The 25937-nt window shown below is 37.2% G+C and overlaps 2 protein-coding genes across 2 annotated transcripts; both read right to left on the minus strand.

Annotated features, from left to right (window-relative positions):
• Positions 1 to 8577: 8577 nt before the first annotated feature.
• Positions 8578 to 20195, minus strand: LOC110711238 (probable carbohydrate esterase At4g34215). Its single transcript, XM_021889617.1, has 2 exons — positions 19609 to 20195; positions 8578 to 8953 (listed from the first exon to the last, which is right to left on the minus strand). Exons 1-2 carry the CDS (start codon positions 20188 to 20190, stop codon positions 8711 to 8713), a joined length of 825 nt encoding a protein of 274 aa, XP_021745309.1. The 5' UTR covers positions 20191 to 20195; the 3' UTR covers positions 8578 to 8710.
• A 590-nt stretch (positions 20196 to 20785) lies between these two features.
• On the minus strand, positions 20786 to 25641 carry LOC110711256 (probable carbohydrate esterase At4g34215). Its single transcript, XM_021889634.1, has 2 exons — positions 24395 to 25641; positions 20786 to 21285 (listed from the first exon to the last, which is right to left on the minus strand). Exons 1-2 carry the CDS (start codon positions 24992 to 24994, stop codon positions 21121 to 21123), a joined length of 765 nt encoding a protein of 254 aa, XP_021745326.1. The 5' UTR covers positions 24995 to 25641; the 3' UTR covers positions 20786 to 21120.
• Between the last annotated feature and the right edge of the window lie 296 nt (positions 25642 to 25937).

Below are 25937 nucleotides of genomic sequence, written 5' to 3' on the forward strand. Positions count from 1 at the left end.
GTTTAGGCACTAAGTCCCATGGTCTTACACAAGAGTCCAAGCATGTCACTTACACTCAATACACACACTAATACACATGTCTTGACCATGATTAAGGGAGTCTTGTGTGCGCGCGTCATTTTTCGTCATTTTTTTTAGGGGGGTAAGTCGGATATTAATCCTCCAATCAATAATAATACTTAAGTTCCCTAAACACATGTACATTATGCATACCTTCTTTTTTAAAAATAAAATCCATAAAGTCAAACTAATTCGAGTCAAGTAATTAAAACGCAAACTGGCTTAATTTACAGCGCGTGCTCAAGAAAGGAAGGACGAGTAATCAAAGATAACCTCTTCGTACAAGGCCAACTTTTCGACAAACCTATAGCTCGCAAGAGGAAAGCAAGAGTTATAATGGCAACTCAGGAAGAAGTTAACGATCTTAAGAACCAACTGGCTACTATAACTGAGACACTGAAGCTTCTCGCACTTAAGATCGAGGATCCCGCGAAGCAACAACAAATGGACCTCATGCAAGAAAGCCTGAGCAAGTTGTCTAGCGACTACAAGTTTCAAGAACTCACATCCCAAGGGGTCTCGGTGGATAAGGATCTTCTTCCGCAAAAGTTCAGTGCCAACGACATCCCAAAGTTTAGGGCAATCGACAACCCCTACTTCCATCTAAGGGCATTTGAAACAATAATGAGTATCAAGGGTATCGATAAGAAAGTTTTCCCTTCTCTGTTCTCGCTATATCTCGAGACCGTTTGCCAATAATGGTTCTTTTCTCTTGAAAAAGAAAAGACCTCTACCTGGGAATCCATAGCAAACGGTTTCGTCGATAGGTACAAGTGCAACGTTCAAGTCGGAACTGACCATAGGGAACTTGAAATTCTCAAGCAGAAGGAGAATGAAGGCTTCACATCTTTCTTTAACAAGTGGAGAGAAACCTCAGCTAAAATGATTGAGGTACCAAGTGAAAAAGAGTTTGTGAGATTGTTCATTAAAAATCTCTAAGAAAAATATTCAAAACATCTTAAATATCAAAATAACCTTGATACCTTTAAGGTTGTTTATGATATTAGGATTAATATTGAAGATGACTTAGCTAAATCTAAAGCTGCCAAAAATAACTCTAACAGTGGCTGGAAAGGAAAGAAGAACGACAATCCTTCTTCTTCCAAAACCGCCACTCAAATAATGTTAGCGCCTTTAATCTAGGAGAAGTCCTCGCCATGAACAACCAAGGACAAAAGAAACCGTTTAGGAGAAACTTCACTCCTATTGGCATGAGTTATGACACCACGTTTGATCGGCTAAATGCAAAAGGTCTTATAACTCCCATTGGACCATTTGGAGATCTACCAGTCGAGAAAAGGTCGCCTAATTGGAACCCCAATGCACATTGCAAATATCATCAAGGTAGGAGCCATTCTACTGAAAGCTGTTGGAAGCTTAAGGAAGCTATACAAGACCTAATTGACAGTAATAAGCTGTCGTTGCCTCCTGCCAGTAAGAAACCGAGTATTGACAATGCACCTCTAGCTCACACATTGGCTATCTCCGATGAAGAAGGCGAAGTTGACCCCTCATCTCTCATTAAGCCTATCAAAGTAACCAACGTCGAAGAGGAAGAAGAAGAGACCTTTTTCAATGTCAAAGATAATCTTCTAAAACCAGTAAAAGAGGTAGAGATACGAATACTCACACTATATATGAGGGAGACATCGCAACTGTTACATGAAACTCTCAAAATTTTGAATGAACTTCGCAAGGAATATGATGAAGAACCTAAGAGAGAATTCACACCAGTAAAAACGACTTATGAGGCAAAACACTTTCCCTTACAAGTCACCGAAAGACCCAAGAAGAGCAATAAAGTTTATACTCCAATTGGAATTCCGTATGCACAAATGTTTAAAATGCTCTCCGAGAGTGGCAAGGTCAAACCTCTCAAACCGAGACCATTTGAATCATTAAAAAGAACAGATAGATATTACTGTCAATACCATCAGTCAGGAGGACACACCATAGAAAACTGCTTCAAATTCAAGGATTTGGTGCAGAAAATGATTGATAGAAAGGAATTAGTCCAAGAAGAGGATATAAATGTTAATGGAGTATGGGATAGTGATGAAGAAGATGTCTATCTAAAAGACATAGTAGGACCTTCACCTTATGTATCATACACCACGGACGACGTTTGGGCTGAAGAAGATTCATCAATAGACGTCCTCACAAGATCCGGGACATACAACCTCCTGTTTCAACACAACCCATGCCTACTGTACAACAAGTTCCCATACCTATCATCGAAAACAATGACATCGTTAAACAATTCAAGAAGACAAAAGTTGAGATGAATGTATGGAAGCTTTTAGCAACATCTCGAGAACATAGGTTAGCTGTGATGAATGCCTTGGATAAAATCGGGATAGATTCTGACACCACTCCTGAGGGACTAGCTAACTTCCTCACGAGTGATCTCCCTAGTCCAATTAATCTAATCACCTTCTCTGATAAAGACAGGTTCGCATGGTGGCCGCCCCAAGAGGCGCTCACCGGATACCCCCTCGGCGATGGTCTCACCGGCGCAATGGAAGGAAAGTACTCATAGAACCAGATCTACAAAAAAAGCTAAAGTGTGAGTAAACGCTAACTAAACATGTAGGGCTAAACTTTATAGGGAATAATGTTTACCTCTACGACTTTCCAGAAAGCAGACAGAGCAATATTCTTCCTAAAGGACCGGTGGCGACACGAGTCCCTTAGTGCGCGAACGAATTCAGTATAGGCCAAGCTGGCCCAGTCATAAGTCCCGATCTGCCGGAGATCGCGAAAAGCAGGGAGGTAGTAAAGCAACGCCCTACTACCCCTGTCAGGAGAGAATGTCCCTGACAACAACATCAGCACAAAGATGCGCACCCGCTGCTCTCGGGTGGTCGCATCGTCATCAAGAGCAGATGCCATCGTCGAGCGGCGAATTCCCCTAGCACTGAACTGAGTCGTCTCGACCTCAGCTCGGGCCCGAACGACAATCGGCCCCAACAGTTCCTCGACCTCTAGAGAAAAGATGTCGATACCACCGTCGAATGGCAGCGGCACAGAAGAGAACTCCAGTCCTGTGATGAGACTGAAGTCTGTAGGAGTGACCATCATCTCACCCCATGGAAAATGAAAGGTGTTGGTGGTGTCCCAAAAGAACTCCACCAGAGCGTGTACTACGTGGTGACCCCCGCTAGAGGCAACCATAGCCTCGGAGGTCTCGAACAGGGCAACCAGTCCGCAAGACTCCCATAGGAGTCTCGTCTCTCGATCTCTGGCGATATGCATCCTATACAAATCGCCTAGACCATCGCTGCCAGAGCCGTGATGTCGTGTCCTTCCAGGCTCGGTTCCTCGTCTCACCCTCTCAGAAATGTGGTGGACAAGGGCAAAGAACAAGGTCTGCTCATCCCACTCTGGGAGCTGACCAAGCGAAGTTGACGGTGTAGTGTCGTCCTCCACGGGCTCATGCTCCCGTCTAGTGTTTCGGGACCGTGAACCTGAGCCTCGTTGTCTAGCCATGCTACATTGTGCAAAATCATCATAAATTAACGTTCTTTAGTATCTAAAGGTTTGCCTAGCCACATGATACTATGTTCGCAAAAACAGAGTACGTAGTACTAAAACAGAGCACAAATTCAAATCGAGCATGACAGCATTTTTTCAAGCAATCAAACAATTTCTTGTAACACTATAGTGATTATTGTGACAAATTGAACAAGAATTTCTAGCAAAAACAACAAGAACGGGTCACATTGTTTTTCACGACCTTGAGAGGTCCAACAATGGCGGATTGCTCATTTCTTCACCAAATTGAGTCAAACAAGTCTCAAATTACTCCCAAGGAAAAATACAAACATAAACAAGCAATTTCATGGCATAAAAACTAATAAACAAAGCAAATTGAGCATTATAAGTTTCGAATTTTCATGAAATTCGTGAATGAACATGCCAAGAATTCGTAAAAACCGGTGTGAGTTGGAGGAAAACTTACATAGATCGGGAATATGGATGAGAAGAGCTTTGATTTGCAACAAATTTGAGCGAATTCGGTTGAGAAACGAATGAGCAACGATCAATTGAAGTTTCGACTTCTTTCGAGCAGCGTTCGCAACAAACCAGAGCACGAAATGAACTGAAAACGGGAATTTAAAGTGATTCTCGTGCTGGCGCCAGTCCCTAGGAATTGGCGTCACATTCTGTGCTTGGCGCTTGACGCCAATTTCAGCGTATGGCGCTAATGCCGTAAGGCTGGCGCTGATTGGTTTTCAGCGACGCCAAAGCAGCCAGCCACCCTCTGCGATATATTTTGGGTTCCTTGGTATGCCAGTTAGCCCCTCTAAGAAATTTGACATGATTAGGTAATCGGCTTGATTACATAAAGTGATTGACCTGATAAAAAGATCGTTTCACTTAGCTTAAAGCGCCTAAGCATTGGCTCATTAGCAAAAAGCACCGACATACAGGTTCATTAGCAAAAAGCACCGACATATAGGTTCAAGAGCAAAGAGCGCCGATGTACAGGCATAGCAAAAGCAAAGTTCAGGCGAACTTTTAAGGATCGACAGGCAAGGATCTTCGGTATTTTCCTTTGGGAGATTATCGCATCAAATGAGGATGACTTCAAGAGAAGATGTCTTCGACATCATTCCCTAGCTTGCGGAAAGTTGTCACAAACAACTGAAGGTAATTTCAGGGCAAAATTGTCTTCGATCATAGTTCCTGAGGCACGGAAGTTGATCATAATGCAGATGAGAATTATTTCAAGAGAAATAATTTTCGATGATATTCCCTTGGACGTGGAATATTATCACAGCGGAGAAGGTAGTTTCAGGCGAAGCAATCTTCTAATTGGAAGCAGTTACAAGGCATAGCGGTTTTCAAGCGGGATGGAATTCTCTAGCTTGCAGGAGGTCGTCACAACAACAACAGCAGCAAATCGGTCACTTTCAGAGACGTGTGCTCGACGGTGCAGGATACGCGTTTCTTAACTCTTTTATCTGTTTAACTAATGTTAGTTTTGCAGGTATCGGTGTTATAAGATTGATTTAGGATTGCAGAATGTTTTGAATCATTCTCCGTCCCTATCGATACTTTGACTTTCATTTTCGAAACTTGCGTTTCTCTAAACTCAGTCAAAGTGGGGGCTTCTGTAGACACCCATTTGTGTCTCCCCAAAACCAAACCCAGTGATGAGTGCCTTTCACGCCAAATCATAATCGAATGAAACGAAAGTGTGGAAAGGTCTAGTGTTGCGGAAAGTTTCTTTTCTTTTCTCTTCTCCCTGTTTTTGAAAAATTTATTTTAAGAAAACAGCCAATCCAGTTTGGTTGGTCCATGATATGGGTCCAATAGTTGTGTAGTTGGATGGGGCTTGCAAAGACCTTTTCAACGATATATTATAAGCCCAATTCCGATGAATATTGAGGAATTTATGGCCAATTTACTAAACTGGGTCTGGTTTGAGCTTTAAGTACGGCCCAATGATCTAGGGAGGGCCTAATATGATTTATCATTCCTAATGTAATTAGGAATGATTTTGGTCTTCTAGAACATTCTAGAAGGTCTTATCATTCTTAATTCAATTAGAATTCTTTATAGTTTTAATCAAGATCAAATAGCATTTTCGACTGAAATTATATTATTTTATCTTCCAGTACCGGAAATTTATCAGATTTTCGAAAACGCGTTGAAATCCAATTTGGCGTCCAACCCCAGGCCTTGGCGCCTGGAATCAGGATTGGCGCCAGACGCCAGCCATTGGCGCCTGGCGCTAGCCACTAGTCCTGGCGCCAATGAGCCAGGGCTGGCGCCAAGTTAGTTTTTTGATTTTCAGACTCTGTTTTGATAAATTATCTTTTTTGGATTATTTTTCTCTATAAATATCGTATCAAAAACTCCGGTTTCATTCATCAACAATCACTTATGAATTACCAATAATCAACTCTCTTCATTCACAAAATTATTCATCAACTCTCTCTTCATCTACATCATTCATTCATCAATTTTCAATAACATTAATCTTTTAGCATTCTGTTTTATACTTTACTTTTTCATACAAAATTCCGCATTCGCAAGATCTAGAAACACCTAGCCATATTCGAAGTTGCCTTCGCCCTAGACGTGAAAGGTTTTAATTTCTGAGGGTTTGGTCCCAAATCTCTATTTCAATTATTTAATTTAATTGTTTTGATTATTATTTTTTCTTGAAGTTACTAACGCGTGTATTTTGTAATTAGAAAGAGGTACGAGGCATCCAAGTAAGTACTTTAATGGTTTAATTGATTTCATGATGTAGATATCATGCTTAGATTGTTATTTATGATTCCTAGTATCATGTCTAGGGTATCTTTAATATTAAGTATGATTAAAAGTATGATGCTTCCTATATTCTTCCTAATATTTATGATTATTAATGATGATGATTATTATTATGTTGCTTGATATGCATATTATTATTGTTATTGCTTGATCACCTTTTATTGCATGTTAAAGGGAATTGGTATTTGCAACCACACTTAATAAGATATTAATAATCTTGTTAGGTTAATTGTGATTATTAATTCAAGGGATCGCCAATAATAGTTTATTTGTGCATTAAATTCAACCAACATATATTAAACAGGTTTAGGGTTAATCCTATTGATTGTATGTTAGTTAGAAAGCGCACATAAATACGAGCAGAATAAAGTAGAGGCCTATTATTAGGGCAGGTTCAATCTCTTTTAGGTTGGATTTGTACCATCATCCCCGAACCCTTATTTGGTTCATGACCTTATGGTGTTGACGATCTCTTGGATCGTTAAGGGGTGTAACCTTCATCCTATGAACGGTTTACAAGTTCCTAAAAAACTTGTTGGCGACTCTTTTGCTCTATCTTCTTCCCTTTTGGACGCCACCGTACTTTAGTGTATGATCACAGTGGGGTTCAAGCTAGTGGGATTTTTAAAAGCTTGAAAGTATTCGCTACAGCATGCAAATTATAAGTCAAAACTAACTACGATCTGAAATTAAATTAGCCTTGCATGCAAATTATAAGTTGAAATTAAATCGATCTGAAATTAAATTAGCCTTGCATGAAAATTATAAGTCGAAATTGATTGGATGCTAATTTAAATCGCATGCAAAATTGCAATAATGATTTGCGAAAACTTATAAACCCAAAATTGATTGTACAAATTCAATGCGATCTGTAATTATATAATTATGATCTAAAATTAAATAAGATTTGAAAATTATGAAACAAATTATACCTTTTTCAGCAGTAATTGACCTCGAAATTGATTCTATAAGTGAATTAGATTCTCCTTCAATTATGATCGTGTTGTTTGATTTCTCCATTTTTGTGATTTGAATTCTCTGAAATTTGGAGATTTGAATGCTCTGAAATCTATTAAATATTACTAAAACAAAACATTGCTGACATCATCATCCCTTAAATTATCCTACATGTCATTCTCACACTATAAAGTTTCCCCTTAATTCTATTGATGTTGTCATTAATTGTCATTATTATTTTAATTTTTTCAACAATTATTATTTTAATCTACATTATAGATTTTTAAAAAAAAAAAAAATTATTGCCACACATTTTTACACAAATGAAAAATTTAATTTCTATGTATGATAACAAAATTATTTCATATGCATAATAATAAAATTATCTAAATCGTGCAACACACGAGTTTTATCTAGTTTTAGGAAACAAAGGCGTTCGAAAATTGAGGAAATGAAAGCGTTCAAAATTTAAGAAAATGACGGCGCTCGAAATTTGAGGAAAATGATGAAAATGAAAACATTTAGGAATTTTATAAAATGATGAGCGGGCTTTGATCGGGTTTGTCAGGCCCAAGCCATTTTTATTATGAGTCCGGTCTCAAATAACTCTAGTCTCATACAAAACGTTTTGTTCTTAAAAAAATACTCGTAAAATAGGGACATAAAGGTCAAAACTAGCACAGTTCTAGAAAAGTGATCAAGTCAAGATTTTCAATATGCGTTTTAAATCTAAATTATCACTATTCTTTGCTAAAATCCTTAAAGCATCTCCAATGGCAAAATACAAGGTATTGTAGCTTGGCTTTCCACATCATATATTTTTTAAACTACAATAATTTTAAGCTACAAAGTTCCCCATTGGTTGGCTACAACACTTTGTAACTTGCCAAATTAAGCAATTATTTTTTATTTATATTTGATGGTAGATCAAAATTTTGAATAATATATAACCATTATGCTTAATACATCATACGTACTTGTGATTGGTTTTTTTTTTTATAATAAACTCTTTTTTTGGACACATTTAGGAAAATAACCTATTTATTCTTTTTGTAAAAAAATTTACAAAAATATAATAATAAAAAAAACATAATTTGGTTTTTTTAATAAAAAATAAATTTTAAGAATGAAAGTGATGCGCCCAAATAAAAGCAGCATATATCTTCTACTCATATCTTAATTGTGTCCCACACGTACGAATACAATTAATAGTAACTAAGTCTTATAATTTTTGTAAGAAAAAAAAAATTGCTTCAATTATTTCAAGCAGTGTTGCTCAAGTGAGCGGTGTTGCTCAACAAAGCAGGATTGTATTATTGTTTCAATGGTCAAGCTACTAATTTAATACTTTTTAAGTTTGCAAGCAAGTCTTTTTAAAAATCCATTGGAGATGCTCTTATATTACTTACATTAACGAATTATTAGCTACATTTATTCTAAGAGAATCATAAGGCTTATGGGAAATATCTAAAAAAGAACGAGCCAACATGAGCCCAAGATGAACTTGTGACATAGTTGTAAGGTGCAAATGATCTGTTTTTAACCGAAGTCCCTTTGCATCCACAGTTTTAACATTTGGCAATTTGATACCAAGTTGAGCTTCTCTCACTGCCTTCACATATGTACCTTCTCCTGACGCTAATGCTACCTGATAGATATCCCAAACATATATAATTAAATTAACAAAAAAGGAAATTCTAAAACTACTACTTTTTTTTTTTTTCAAATGCATCAGTAAAAAAGGAAATTCAAACTACTACTACTACTTCAATTATGACTTATCTAGAGACTTTTATAACAATCAATAAATAACTATATACTAAAAGACATACTAGCAATGACACGTGCCATTTTTCTGGTATGTACTAAAAATGTTTTCTTCCAAAGTATAGGAAAATAATTGTAAAATAATATATTTAGATATTTACCAACTTAGATTTCTAAGCTCATATGAGTAATTAGTTATTGATTAATAATGATAATTTATATTAAAAGATCAGACTCATGAATATATATCTTTCAACCTAAGATAATTGGTGAATGAAATTATTAAATGTGAAGAAAAAAAATTAAAATAAGTATACCATCAAGATTCAAAATAGAAGAAATCTTGAATAAAAAAATATAATATGTAGTCATAAAAGATAAAACTATAATATTTTAAGTTGCTTTATTCGGGATAAAATAAGAAATAGATTTCAACCAAATTATATTTTTATATTTAAATATAATTTAAAATTGATACTCCTTAACAAAGAGTGAAAAATTGTGCATGACACGGGATCTAACCTAGTTACTAATGATTTTTAATACCGAACATGAATCTTTCAATAAATAAAACAAAAAAAAATAAAAAGAATATGGCTCGGGAATTACTCAATGTATATAACATGTGATGTATTAGAGATAATAGAAAGATCTAAGTTTAAAACTTTAATGCTGATTATTATGAAGATAAATATAAAAAAAAAAAACTAAAATATACTTCCTCCGTTTCTTTTTAGTTCACACGTTTCTTAGTCACTTTGCTAATGCACTTATTCAATCACTAATATATTTAGTTATTAATAAGTAAAAATTATGAAACGTTGATATTTTCAAAGCATATAAAGTGACGAATTTAACAAGATCCCACATAACTATATTTTCCATTACGTATAAAATACAAAACACGGTCAATGGATGGTGTGTGAATAGTGCTAAAGTCAAAAAGTATCAATTAAATAAAAACGAAGGTTGTTTACAATAAGCAAAATAATTTAATGCTTTTATGAATGCAAACTAAGGGCTTATTCAATCTCTTCATCTTATAAAATAAGTTTCATGAATAATAAATTGAGATAAGTTTATATCAATTCAGATAAGTTACAATAGGTTTAATAAGGCTGAATAAGTTTAATAAGGTTTAATAATTTCAATAAGGTTTGATTATAAACAAAAATTCAATAAAGTTTTATAAGTTTCAATAAGTTAAATAAGGTGTAATAGTTCCAATAAGTTCTAATCAAGTCGATCTAATAATAAGATCCAATATGTTCCAATAAGTTCTAATAAGTTCAATATGGTCTAATAAGTTCAATAAGGTCTAATAAGTTTTGTTTCTGGAAACAGAATACTCCACGGTGTTAGGGTAATAATATCAAAATATCCTAAGGCTAAGTCCAATGGATGTCCGAATTTCTTTCATCTTTGCCTTGCTGTCCGAGAGCTAGGCCTGCAAAAGAGAGAAGGTAAGTGCCCCGGGGGTGTGACCCGAGAAAACCCCTCCGATGCTTAAGTCAGCGAATGTACTTTCTAGAGAGAGAAAGTAGATAGAGTATTTTAGAGAGATAAAGTAGAGAGAGAAGGTTAGAGGATTAGAAAAAATTTTCTTTCATTAATGATTGGAGAGCTATTGATAGGTGTAATTTTAGGTGGCAGAGGTTGTACAGATTAGGGGTAAATCCGTACTTTATTATGACTAATGATGGACTGGATCATGGAGAGGTATTTTCGTAATTATAGGTCAATGGGCTTAGGACAATGGACTTGTCCCAAACATTTAGCTCCATGCGTGACGTGGGAACGAGATCACATGAAATTTGGATATGACGCGGAATGAAGATGAGAGAAGCTGTCGTGTAGACCGGAGTGGATTTTGAGGCGTACCCAAGGGCTAACGAGCCTCAAGTGATCATGAGAGCTAAAAAGAACCACAAGCGAGTTGCAAGGGTGAAAACAATCCCCAAGCAATGCATTATAAATACTTTAATTGAGATGACTGAGCGGTTTTTTGAGAATTTATCCGAGAGCTTAGCTAGATGAGGAATGACGATAACTAAGAGCTTTTCTCCTTTCTGAATATTTTTCTTAAGGATGAGCTCCATGTATATTGCTGAGGGCATGTCTTGTCTTGATTTTTGGCTAAGCTTGGGATTAAGAGTTTAACTAATGATGGCTGAATGCTTAATTAAGATTGTAATTAAGCTTAATCCTTCAATGGTGGTTTTTCTAGGCTCAAGCATCACTTAAGCCTATTTGAGCCAGGGTTTTGAGGAGTTTCAATATCCTTAGCTTTAAACATATGAACCCCCTCCTCACTTCATTTGCTTATCACTCTTTCATTTTCCTTAGAGAAATTCTCAAAAATTCTCTTTAATTTTCTCCCAAGTTCTTGAGAGTTAGAGTGTTGAAGTCACATCACCCAAGTTCACATCACTTAAGTTCTTCCAAAATCAACTAGATCTTCAAGAGGTAGGTGAAGATTTTCATTCTCCTATTGAATTTTTATTGATCCAAATGCATGTTTGATGTTTTTTTACTTGAATGTTTCGAATTTAAATTTGGAATTTTCTGCTGGGAATTGTTGAATTTTAACGTTTGAGTTTTGAATTTCAAATATTTTTTATTTTTTTCAATATGGCTAGGTCAAATTTGGGGTTGGGTATGTATGTTGTACATGAAAATTTTAGCATGGCCTAGCGGAGGAGTGAAATTGAGGTGTAGGCATAGGCGAGGAATAGAAGCTATAAGGGTAGTAGACTACTGTGAAACCAAAGGGAATGCCTGGCTGAGGGGTGATGAGTGTCAATTATGGCACTCATAGGGTAGTCTTTTGGATGATTTCATCCCATTTTCATGCTTTCTTCTCTTATTTTTGGTCCTTTTTCCTTTAGTTCCTCTTTTTCCTTCTTTCTTTGTGTTTTTCGTGTTTTCTTCGTATTTTCCTTTTATTTGGCTCTTTTACCCTTTTATTTCTTTCCGTTTTTTGCTTTTGTAGGTACTTAGGAGTTGTCTTTGCAAAGGGATCAAGATGAGCTATACTGACTAAGCAAGGAGGAAGCAATCTGCATGGAGAGGCCTTGGAGAGGGCATCAGCTTTTGCCAAAACCCACGGGGTGCAGGTTTGTTGCACCAAAACAACAAAAATCAACCAAGAACTCCCTGCAGTTGCTCCGAGGGCTCCCCGCGGGCGCGGGTAGATTTGAGAGGGTGCTCCAGATTAGAGAGACCGCGGGCCTCCAATTACTCTTTGGGAGCAGGGCATTTGCCGCCCCCTTTCCGTGGGCTCAGTGGCTTTTGTTGCGGGCGCTGGCTAGAAGACCCGCGGGCGCGGGTGTTGCTTAGACAGCCCGCGGAGTTTGTTATGGGTTCTGTACCCATTTCTCCGCGCCGACGAGATTTCTTAGAGAGGGTGCGAGGAACCCGATTTCCTTCTTTGCTTATAAATATACTTGTAATTCCTTTTTAAAAACTAACTTTTAGATAATTTTCATTAGCTTAGTTTTAGAGAGAGAAGTTAGAGAAAAGTTCTTGGATTTGGATTTGTATTTCAACATTGGTTCAATCAAGTTTGGATTTCTTCATCTTCAATCATTAATATTAGTGAGAATCTCTTCTTGTGGTTCATCTCTTTACTTGTTTGTCTTAGATTCATGTTTGATTGTTTTGATTTCCTTGGATTTGAATTTGATATTGTAGTTAATATTATTTTCTCTTGATTTTGGCTTATAATGACGATCAATGCAATCTCTAGTGATTTGTTCTTGGGTTACACCATAATTAGTGAGTAGATTAGTTGCTAAGGAGAAGGGGAAGCATGCTTGATTGATTATTTGTGCTAGTTGATGATCATTGATTGATTGAATTGTTGCAATTAAATTGGTTGACATAGTTTTGCATGTGATTAATTAGATTAGGAGTGATCAACCTATAAGATTAATCTAGATTGCATTGCAATTCTTAATGACATGAACCATCAATTTGAGAATTGCTTTAATTGATTGAGTTTGATTGTGATTCGCCTTGATTAGACATTCATAGTGACCCCTAGCTTGGCCTATAGGAGATGGCTTTTGGATTCTTTTGATTGCTATTATTGTTTGTCCTTTGCAATGCTTGAATCAATTGAATGAGCTATCAATTAGCATGATTATTGAACTTGCATGTGGAACCTATATCCCTAGTGTTTAGCATCTTGAATTACTTAATCAATCTAGCTTTGTTACCATAGTACCAACCATTTTCTCACTTCAATCTTCGAGGTAGCTTGATTTTGACTATAGTTTGCACCTACTCATTCCTTTGGGTTCGACCCTTGACTTGCCATATACTAGTATTAGGTTGGTCGAGTGTTTATAAATTTAGTTTGGCTTTTGGGAAGGGTAGAGAACGACCTACATTGTCCTCTCGTCAAGGGGTTGAGAGTCGGTCATAGGAAGTATGATATGGGGAGTCAGGCTTTTGGCTGGGCGTAGGCCGAGGGGTTGAGTGAGGGATACTCTCGGCTGGGAAGTTTATAAAGAGAGAAAAAAGGGGCATACTCGTCTGGCCGAGAGTATATAGAATTTTTCAGCATAGCATCAAGCTGCTGAAATGTTCTTTCTGGAACTCCTACGCACATATGTGATTATGGGCCTAGGCTAACCCCTTGCACATAGTCCCCCTCCTCCGCGGTGATGCACTTGAGCAACGGGTGAGTGAAAGATTTTTTATAAAGGGTCCTGTCATGCAGCACGAACCATTTAGCCTGTTTCTTGATCATCTTGAAGTCAGGGGTATCCTCATGTAATTCCCCTTTTAAGCATAGAATGATCTGATCCATCCAAGTCTCCCCTCTATCAATTTCCATGATTGCTGGCCTTTGAGTACTTAGTTTCTCCAAAACTTGCCACATGATATTTCGGGGGGCTATCCCCTCAACTAAACTTGCTAAGCGAGCAAGAGCATCAGCTTACTAATTTTCTAAGTGGGGAATGTGCTTAATCTCAAAGTTGTCAAATGCTTTTGCTAAGCTTTCAGCCTTCTCAAAATAGGCCTTCATGTTTTCCTCTTTTACCTCAAATTCTCCTGTCATTTCCCCCACAATGAGCTGTGAATCTGAACATACTTGGACTGACTTGAACTTCATCTATTTGTATAAGTTTAGCCCCAAATTAGGGCTTCGTACTCAGCCTCATTTTTTGAAGCATGGAAAGCTATCTTGAAAGCATATTCGAATTTCTCTCCATTTGGGGAGGTTATGACTAGCCCTGCCCCACTTTCGGCCTTACTAGACGACCCATTCACATAAAGAGTCTAAGGGGTGGAGATGTCTACCGGGGTAGGCCTATGGGCGCATTTCGGTATGAAGTCCGCCAGGCTTGTGCCTTGATGGCCTTACAGGGCTCAAACTCAATTCTAAAGTCAGCCAATTAATCTTACCAATCTGTCATCCGGGATGAATGGTTTTTGCTTTCTAACACTTTCTTGATTGGCTGACTAGTGAGAACTTTTATTGGGTGTGCTTAAAAGTATGACTTTAACTTGCTTCTGTCATGATTAAAGCGTACACCACTTTCTTGACGAAAGTATACCGTGTCTCAGCCCCCCTTAAGGCATGGCTGACAAAGTAGACGGGTACTTGGCCTTCTTCTTTCTCGGCAACAAGAACCGCACACAGGGCATAGTCTGATATGGCTAAGTATACGAACAATTTTACCCTAGGGAAGGGGCTGACGAGCTTCGGGGTGTTCATCAAATGCTCTTTTAATTGCTGGAAGGCTTTCTCTTGTCAGCTCATCGGGATAGAAACTGCCCCAACGAAGCAAAGCAACCTGTAAGGCGTTGCACCTCTTTCACATTTTGGGGGGATTCCATGTCAAGGATGGCCTAGATTTTTTCTGGGTTGGCATCAATTCCACAATGATCAACCATAAAGCCCAGGCACTTTCCTCCTTGTACCCCGAAGACACACTTGCTGGGATTGAGCTTCATCTTATATTTTTTAAGGGTAGTGAATGTCTCCTTTAGGTCTGCTATATGGTATGAGCTCTTTTTGCTTTTAATAATCATGGCATCAATATAAGCTTCAACATTCTAGCCTAGCTACCCTTCAAAGATTTTATTCATCAGGCGCTGGTATGTAGCCTCGGCATTCTTCAAGCCGAATGGCATCACATTATAACAGTATACCCCTTGGCTAGTGATGAAGGCCGTGTGGGCTTGAGCTTTTTCTGACATGGGTATCTGATGATACCCCGCATTGGCATCCATGAAGCTTAGGAGGGTGTGACCAGCGATGAAATCCACCAACCAGCAATGAAATGCCTTATTCAAATCTGTAAAGTCCACACACATACGCCAAGAGCCATTTGGCTTCCTAACAAGCACAACATCAGATAGGCACTCGATATATTGGCATTCTCAAATGAAACCTGCTTCGAGAACCTTCTTGACCTCAGCAGCTGCAGATTTGTTTCTCTCTGGCCCGGCATGTCAGAGTTTCTACTTGATGGGATTGTAGCCCTTCCTGATATTCAGCTCATGCATCATCACTTCGGGTTCTATGCCCGACATTTCTTCTGATGTAACAGCGAAGATGTCTTTAAATTCTCTAAGCACTTGAATTATTTTTTTCTTGAGCTGGGGGTCTAAGTTCTTTCCCACTCTCACAGTCCGAGCGGGGTCATCCCTCAAAGGTATTCTTTCATCCTCCTCAATATGCTTAGGCCTACCGTATTGCTTAAGATTCTCAGTCATGTAGATGTTCATTATGGGGAGCTGGGGTTCATCAACATCCATTGCCTTCCGCTTGGCCCCCTTATCTTTTTGATTGACTGAGTCCTCAGGTTACTTCAAGATATCTACTTAGCATTTCCTTCCCTCAAACTGATCTTCATATATTTTCCCTACCGAGCCATCATATATCTTGAATTGAAGGAGCAAGTGATAATTTGAGATTGCGGCTTTGACCCTGTTGAATAGAGGCTGGCCAATAATCATGTTATATGGAAGAGGGGTATCCACTACTAAGAACGTGTGTACCAAGCTCCTCCCCTTCTTCTTTTCCCCCAAGCGGGCGGGTAGCTTGATCGTTCCTAGGGAGTAAACATGTTGCCCGCCAAAGCAAACTAATTGTTTGTCTAAGGGTGTGAGGTCTCCCCTGCCAAAACGCATTTGTTCTAGGCACTTCTAAGTAATAATGTCAGCTGGACTCCTACTATCCACTAAGATGTTCTTGACCTTAGCATTAGCCATCTTCATATGGATCACTAGAGGGTCATCATGGGGCATTTGAATTTTCTTAGAATTATCATCCCCAAACACCATGAGGAGGTTTTTCGGGGTGGATGAGGGAGTGACAATATCGTAGATAGGTTCTTCAAGCGATCGCAAATGACCCTTGCGTGCCCTGTTAGACAAACCCCTGGAGGAAAATCCTCTGGCTATGACATTGATTATCATGTTGGTTTCAGCTGAGCTATGGGCTTCCTGCACAACCTTGGAAGCCTTGCTTCTTTTTTTATCTTTCGGGGGGGGGGGGGGGGAACTTAAGATATAGGTTAAGCTTTCCTTCTTCTACTAGCTTTTCCAAGGCTCTCTTGAGTTCTCTGCAGTTTCGGGTGGTGTGACCGCACTCCTTATAGTATTCAAACAAGAACTTCTTGCTCCTTTGTTCTATCGGCGTATTCATTGGATTAGGCTTGGAGAGGATAGCCTTGTTTTTTATATCCAAATAAATCTCACGCCTATCAGCGTCGTACTTGAGTCCTTCATCATTAATCTTAGCCCTCCTCGACCTTCTATTCTTGTTCTCATGATAGTTATCTTCTTGCTTTCTTTTCCCCTTGTTGTTAACCACGAGTGCCTTGCACACCTCACTTGCTTCAATGATTCTTTCAGCCCTTTCTATGGCTTCAGAGAAGGTAATGACTTTATCATGCACAAGTTCAAATTTCAGCTTGTTGGACTTGAGTCTGAAGAGAAGGGTTGTGAAAGAAACATTATCTTGGAGTTCGGGGATAAGCATAGACTCGGTGTTGAACCTCTTGATATAGTCTTTAAGACTATCATTCTCTCCTTGCTTCACCATCATTAGATGAACACTAGTCTTTGTTTGCCTACTCCCAAGGATGAAATGCTTTTTTAATTGGCAGCCAGCATGTCAAACGTTCTTGTGCTCCCTAGGGTAAGGTTGTTGAAACATGTCTGAGCTATGCCTTTGAGAGTGGTAGGGAAGAATCTACACCATGAGGCTTCACACCCTGTTGGGACTCCCATTTGGTGCTTTGTAAGCGTTCAAATGGTCCGTTGGGTCTGAATTTCCATCAAATGGGTCAAACATGGGGATTTTGACCTTAAGAGAAATGAGGATATTCATTATCTCATGGCTTAAGGGGGTAATTTTCTTGACAATCCCAAGCCTCCTCGGCCCGGGGGAGGAAGGACGCTCAGGACTCTTGCTTGCTGAACGAGTGGGATAAGAAGTCCTTCCCTTCAGTCTTGAAGTAGATGAGTTAACCAAGTTGTTCTGGTACCATGTTGATCCGTGCCGAGAGTGAACCCTGGTTCGACCTCTCTGGGGGGGATCATCTTCTTCTTTTGAGTTCTCCCACCTGGAGTTGATTATCTCTCAGGCATCTAGAGTTCCTTCCCTCAGCCTTCGGTCATTTATTATCTCTCTTGCATCTCTTGAACGGTTTGGCTGCCTTGACTCCCGTTGGGGGTTGGGAGACTGATGTGGTTGAAAGCGATGAGATTCCTAATGCTAAGGCCGAGAGGAGGCTTGATGGAGATGTGATATGTGAGGTTGGGGGTTAAGCTGTGGAGTGTTACCCTGCCTACTTTGCCCCCTGCCCTGGTTGACAAGTGCCCTCGGGCTTTCCTTAAGGTTCCTGTTGATCTGGGTTGCCAGCGGATCCAAGTATCGGCGGGTGACTACCTGGGGGCTGTTCACCTCGCCTACGGGGTCGCTCCCAGCCTGGGGGGTCACCTCCTCGACTATATGGGGATGCCTAGCCGAGAGAAATGGAGCTTGTCTAGTAGCATCTTGATATGTGATGCGGAAACGCCTAGTGTTCACCATGACTTCTTGTTAGTTATTCCCACAGACGGCGCCACATGTTACTGAAAACAGAATACTCCTTGGTGTTAGGGTAATAATATCAAGATGTCTTAAGGCTAAGTCCAATCAATGTCCAAATTTCCTTCAGCTCCGCCTTGCTGTTCGAGAGCTACGCCTGCAAAAGAGAGGGGGCCCCGGGGGCCTAGGAAAGCCACTCTATTGCTTAAGTCAGCGAATGTACTTTCTAGAGAGAGGGAGTACTTAAGAGAGAGAAATTAGAGAGAGAAGGTTAGAGGATTAAAAAAGTTATCATTATTAATTATTGGAAAGCTATTTATAGATGTACTTTCAGGTGGCAGAAGTTGTAATTAATTGGACAGATTAGGGGTAAATCTGTACTTTACTCTAACTAATGATGGGCTGGATCATGGATGGGTATTTTCATAATTCCAAGTCAATGGGCCTAGGACAATGGACTCGGCCCAAACAAGTTCATATAAGCTCAGTTAAGTTCAGATAATTTTAGTTAAGTCACGTTCAGAAAGATTTAGGTGCACGAAATAAGGTGAAAAGAACACACCTGAAATAGTATTGACAGATTCAATCCGCAAACAGAATTAATAAAATTAAAGAAAATATGATGTATTTTTCGATCTTTTGTTTTAGGATATGTAATATAGAGAAGAATTAGGGAGGTTTCTTCTACAATAGCTTAGTGTGAATACTACACATCTCACTCTATATTGATAAGTGTTTTTTTTTTTACTACACTCCCTCGTTCATTTTTAGATCATGTTCTCTTTACCTTAAAAACACGTTCTATAAAAAAATAACTCTAGTGTAGTAAAAATAAGGTTAGCTTAAAAAATTTCAGTTTAATACAAATCAGTAACATTAAAATAAAATATAATAGATAATCAGTAAAAATATTTTTTTCACTACAGTAAAATTAATTTTAAGTTATTAAAAATAATTTAAGTTCTGTAATAATAATTTCAGTCGGCAAAAGTAATTTCGGTTCGATAAAAATAATTTAAAATAATAGTGTCAGTAAACAAAATTTTAGTTAAAACCAAATAAGGTAAAAAGAACATACACAGTTATATAATAGTATTTCATTATTCGTTTGATAAGAAATGTACAAATCATTGCAAGTAAAAAAATAAAATAAGAACAATACAATAAACATATTCGTGTATGATATACTATAAGACGTAATTATGTAGTTTTGCCATAATGAAGTTGAAGAACTTAGTAGAATAGTCTTGTGGAAATGAGTAAGGTTGTTATAGAAGTAATTATGCATATAAGAATTATTAATGTATATAAAGAAAGTTCAATTTCTTACAACTACTTTTTTTCTTTTTTTTTTTTTTTTAATAATGTAGTTTTTCACAAAACTTGATGTACATAAATTAGTTTATCACAAAAAGTCCAAACAAAAACCTATGGTACGATTCTTAAGATTGATTAACCAAATGACGAAGTTTATTAATTACCTGAATTATTAAGAGAGATAGGTCTCCAAGATCAGAACGCAAATCAGAGATAAAATTCTCCATCCTCCCTCCATAAGCTTTAGCATCCTCAAGCTTGACCGTATCAGCCTCCCCTTGATACCACAACACGGCTCGGGTTCTGCCACCGCCTATCATGGCCGCTTTAGCCCGTGTCACCAATTGATTGTAAAAGTTCGTTCCTCTTTCCCATTGAATGATCTTTGTCCCACCTACAGCACAGGGGACCAAGCCCAAGACACCAAATTTTGCTGATCCACCAAGCGATTCAACGGCATTGGCGAACGCCATGCCAGGGCCAATACCGCAAGTCTTATTTAGGTCGATGTCCACATGAAGTGGTTCATGAGCTGGCACCCAACTCTGTTGCTCATCAAGACGAAGGATATTGTGGCTGGGCTGGCACTCAGGTGGTACGAACCCGTCCCATCTGCCGTTCGTGACTCCACCACGGCCAGCCATGTTGCTTTGGCCCGCTAGGATGAATATGTCCTGCGGTAACTCTGCATAGGTTGGTGCAACATTGAATAAGAAAAGCATGATAGTTAGCTTGGTTATTGTCATGTTAATCTCTGTATATTAAATTATTTTTGGCTAAGAGACAATAACATTTTGTTATATAGAGTAGCATCAATATTTATTACTCCGTATTTAGCGTCATTTTCATATGAAATTAATTAGGAAAGAGAATCAATTCGAATTTGCTATATGTTATTGGAATAACTACTACCAACAATTGTTGTTAAGAATTTCCTAATTGCTCGTGTATTTTGGAAAGCTCAATTAGTTTAGGTTATTGCTATACATATGAAAATTGATTTGGTTGTTAATGGTTGTAATTTTCTTTCTTTTTGGTAACAAATTTTAATTCATCCAAAAGAACACTACCCTTAAAACATGCCTAAACTTGTTGCGAAAATGGCATGATTTTGTACACCAAACTATCAAAGGTGTATCCAAAGGTGGAGTCATTATTTGTATAGTTTCCATGGTCTCCCTACAAAACCTTGAATCTTGAAAGCTTCCTAAAAATTTAAATTTTTTTTTTTCCATAGATAAAGAATCATATATATATATATACTATATTTCACATCTTTCCAATATTATTATCTGTAATTTTCTTATTTAAATAAGTGTAGGAAGGTAAGGGATAGTTTGAGTATGTCAAATAGACAATTTTGTACAGGTTTATGAAATTAACACTAACAGTACATTTGAAATACAAGAAGGTTTTTGCCAAAAAAAAATCATTATATCAATATCATTTCTTGTACAGCAAATAAAATATTTTAATGTTAACAAAGTAGAGGATTTAAAAATGAAAAAAATAATGTTTATGTACTGCTATTGCAATCTAAGAAAAATCAAGATCAAAGCAATAAGGGCTGTGTATAAGAAATTATTATGTAAAATATTAGCAGCATCATTTTGTACTAAGAAACTGCCAGCATTACTTTGTACATGTACTGGTAGGAACTGCAAAAAGGTATGGGCCTATTTCTCTCCAAGTTCGACCTGTGCTTGTGTAGTGAGATGAAGATTATCTGGCTCCAAAGGCAGTCCCTTGGCATCGACTGTCACGAGATTCATAAGATCAACTCCCATCTGAGCTTGCCTCACTTCTTCTATGAAACGCGCGTCTCCTGATGTTATGGCTACCTGTATGCAACAAATATTGTAAACGCGCTTCAGCCTTAATAGGAAATATCTTGAAAGGTTAAAGGACTCAAGGAGTCAAGGGGAGACAGAGTTCTACTTGGCAGCAGAACATATGTTCCTCATATTCATGGCACTTCAAATAATTTATTGTCAGTGTAAATGTAATAAAAAAATATCATACATATCATCAATAATTTGGGTGATATATAAGCCATCACACCTAAGTGATTCTCGGTGTAGGTAGTATTACTACCGCATTAATCCATATTAGCCTAAGTCTGCCGAATATGCCTACTCATTTGAAGAGATTAGGGGTAAATTTTTGGGCTGCAAATAATTACTCTGTATATTACTGTAGGATGAAAGGAATAAATTTCATCTGGCCTTTCTTATCACTAACACAGCATGTTTCCTCTTCTTTTTAATATATTAGTTATAAGTCATTTGCACAGAAATTACAGCTTGGGAACAATTATCGATTTGGCAAACAGAGAACGCGGGACAAATTTGGTTACAATATTAGCTGCTTCCATTACAACAGACTACTGATTCTCGGGTGTATAGATGCAATTGAAGCAACAAAAGAATGAAATAAGCAGAAAAATTCTAGGAGATCCAACAAAGTTATCTTAGCTTTCTACGCAGCAGAAATCATTTAATTAAATTCCACAATCAATTATTGAGCAATAACATCATACAATAATTTTAGCTAGCTGACTATTACTTTAATATATCATTGTTTGCAGTATATTGATCTTATTCGTAATTTTTTTTTTTTGGTGTTTAGAAAGACATAATGGCTGGTGATGAGAATTGATCTCAAGAATTTCTAAAATCGTAAAGGGAGCTCTAACCAATTTGTATAAAAGTATTTTACACGATAAGTTTTTTTAATTTTCAAACTTGACAAATGATAAAGGACTATGTCAATATCCAAAAAAGAAAATTGGGAAACAAAACTTCTTAAGTGGTCGACTTTTTTAAAAAGGACCTTTTAAATGAAAACTTGTGAAAAAGAACCTTTTAAGTTTTATTTCGTTTGTATGGGGTACTTGGGTGAGCTTGCATTGTGATCAACGGCTCAACACTGGAGCTTCGGGGTTGACTATCACATATTAGTCACGTGTCTTTTTTTAATTCCACTCATTTATCGATCTAACCTTTTCATATAGTATTCTCACGGAGGTCGAGAAAGGGGGGAAATTTGGGAAATTTTTTTAATTTTTTTTTAAATAAGACACGTGACTAACATTTGATAGTCAACGTCGAAGCTCCGACATTGACCACCTCGAAAGCTCACCCAAGTACCTCATACAAACAAATAACAACTTAAAAGGTCATTTTTCAAAAAGTCGACCATTTTAAAAAGTTTTTTTTCACAATTTTCTCTATCCAAAAATTCACTCAATAATAATTATAATAATAATGAACATACTAAGGGCTTGTTTGGTTGCCTTTAATTTCCATGGGCACTCAAAATTCCCATGAATTTCCTTTTGGGTATGTTGTTTGGTTGACATTAAAAAGTAAAAATGGGGGAAATCATAATTTATGAGAATTTTCACTTCCTACAAAACATGGGAAGTTACTTACCCACCCCTCTCTTAGTCATTCACAATTCCCTTGATTTATAAATTCCCACATGACAACCAAACATATTTATGTAATTCTTAGGAATTTTAATAAAGGAAGTAATTTCCCATGAATTAGAATTTCCCATGGGAATTTACTTCCTACATCAACCAAACAAGCCCTAATAATAATAATAAGGTTAATAATAAGGTTAATAATAATAATAATATACAAATAAAATAAATACATAAATAAATAATAATAAAAAAAAAACAAATAAAAAGAACTTTCAGCTATTATTGCAGGAAAATACATTGAGCCCCACCATTAATAATTTGAGTCATTTTGTCAAGAGTTATCATAGATTGATTGGCAGTATACCATAATTTGTGGCTGCATACCCGATTTAGTAACCTCATGGTCCTCATGTCCCAATATATGACTATATGAGTCCTATACTCCTGTTAGCCTTCCCACAAATTTATGGAGTACAAAATATTAGAACTGTGTCCGTTACCGTGTCAAATTAGCAAAATATGATCTAGGTGCTCTAAGTGCTTGCGCAAATAGAAGTTTGGTTGAGATTAATAGTTGAAATCCCACGTTTTTTCCAATAAATTACATAAAACTACCAAGCTACTACTCTCTAGTATTTCCCAGAAAGTTTATAAAAATAGTAATTTCCTAAAAATAGCATTTTTCATGGGAAAATAATACCCATATGAACCAAACAAGCACACTTGTATTAGCAAAACGCAAGGCTAATTATGTAAATACGGAGTAGTAAATATTGTCTACTCATAGCAAACTGTCAAAATTTAAAGTGTTTTTAAGTTTATCAAAGTTATGCCTCCAAACTTATTCGGTTTATAAGTTGTGTGCATGCCTTTCAAACGTCTAAGATGTGCCCCTTAACCTCACTAAATTTTTATTAACAATAATCTTTGACGTTAACAATAACCTTTTTTTATTATTTCATTTTCTGATTTTAAATTTTTTTTAAAAAGTTAAACCAATTAGAACGGAATACGTGTCAAATTAATAACGCCACAATTTCATTGTTGATAAAATAACTTCATTTTTGTTAACGAATATGGCTTCCAAAGGGTATTGTTGATAAAATATCAATGAGGTGAAAGGCACAATTTATAACTTTGAAAATGCATGGATAAAGCTTAGAAATCGAAAAAACCAGGGGCATAGCTCGGAAAAATCCAAATTTAAATGTAGGATTACATAAATAGTACATAACTAGATTAAACCCCGTGCAATGCACGGCTGTTAAATAATTCTAGTGACAATAAATTTTACCAAAAATAATGGATATAAATATTATAAATAGACTTAGTAGTAAAAAGTATGAAATATTGTGGTTTTGGAGAGAAAACATTTTACAATATTTTGCCAAATGTTCTCTATGTTTCGCTTTTAGTATAATGTAATTGATTGATAAGTAAATACAAATTCTTTAACAGACTGATTCACATTCAAAATAATATTGCGGTTCTTGAAGATTGATTTATCACTGTTTACATACCTGGATAATTGGAAGCATAGGTGATTGAAGGTCAGTCCGAAAATCCAAAAAAAACTTCAACAATCTCCTTCTATAAGCATCAGCATCTTGCTTTAAGAGCGTATCACTCTCCCCTTGATACCAACCCAAAGCTTGAATTGTCCCACCATCACGCAACGAACCCTTTGCCCTTCTAACTAACTGATTATACAAATGACCACCACGAGACCAGTGACTAATATTAGTCCCACCCACGGCACAAGGCACCAGCCCCACCTCTCTAATGCCAAAAGATTTCCTCACAACTGCGTGGGCCAACGACATCGCTGGCCCAACCCCACAAGTATGATTTGTATCAATGTCACGGTGAAGCGGCTCCGTCGCTACAACCCATTGATGTTTCGCATTGAGGCGAAGGATCGATGAAGTTGGACTGCAGTCATCGGGCACTATACCGTCCCATTGGTCATTGATCACACCACCTCTGCCCGCCATGTTGCTCTGCCCGGCGAGCAGGATGATGGTTTTGTCATTGGATCTGGACTGACAAAGGGTATGGCCAAGATGAGAGGATAATAAGATCAAATATAGGGCAGATGAGATGATGTTGGTGTTTAACATTGTGACGGTTTAGGTGTGAGGGCGCCTCGGCGAGGTGGGGTTAGTCTATTTTAAGACTAACTTTAAAGGAATGTGAATATGTGAAAAATAAGCAAAGATGAAGTTAATTGTTAGACGGATGTTTCTGGGATTAATGAATCTGATGTTTTTATTTTTCAAGTGGGATCGACAGATCGTAGATCTAGTGGGAACTTAAAAAAAAAATAGCATTAAAGCTTAGTAAGAGTTATTTATTTATAAAAATGGTTGGAATATAGGTGGACCGTAGTCCATCTCATTGGTTGTTGGTTGGTTGGATTTTTTTTTTTTTTTTTTTTTTTTTTTTAATTTTTTAATTTTTTGACAAGGTTTGCCAATTTGCCATAGCTTAAAACACCTTGTCAGATTAGTCGACCTTGTTGAAGCATTTTGTAGAGTGCATCTCGGCCCATAAAACTAACACGGTCAAAACGGTTAATCAGTTTGGTTTCGTTTTGGTTTGGAACCGTTTTGATTTAAAATAGGTCAGTTGAAATTTTTAATTGGCCGATGGGTTAGTTTTGGTTCAGACAAAATTATTATCGGTTTATTATAAAATTATTATCGGCTTGTAACACCTTTAGTAAAATGCTACCCATTGTAACCTCCTTGTAACCCTCATTTGCCATTACCTTCTTTGTAACCCCTACTTAAATGGAACCTTAATTGTCCATGAAGGTTAACTTATGCTCATCGTGTATATATACATGGTCTATTGAAATGATAAATAGAACACAATTACCTATTTACATCACTTTCTAATGTTCTCTCTTTCTCCTTATTTTATAACACGTTATGAGCACCACATTCCACCCAATTGCATAGAAGGTCTTGATGTTCCATTAAGTGATATTACATACCTTTGAATCATAATACTACATTATGGTCAGTGGACACTATGTAGTATCTTATGATGTTAATATTC

Source organism: Chenopodium quinoa, unplaced genomic scaffold, assembly GCF_001683475.1.
Source record: "Chenopodium quinoa cultivar QQ74 unplaced genomic scaffold, ASM168347v1, whole genome shotgun sequence".
NCBI classification, from domain to species: Eukaryota; Viridiplantae; Streptophyta; class Magnoliopsida; order Caryophyllales; family Amaranthaceae; genus Chenopodium; species Chenopodium quinoa.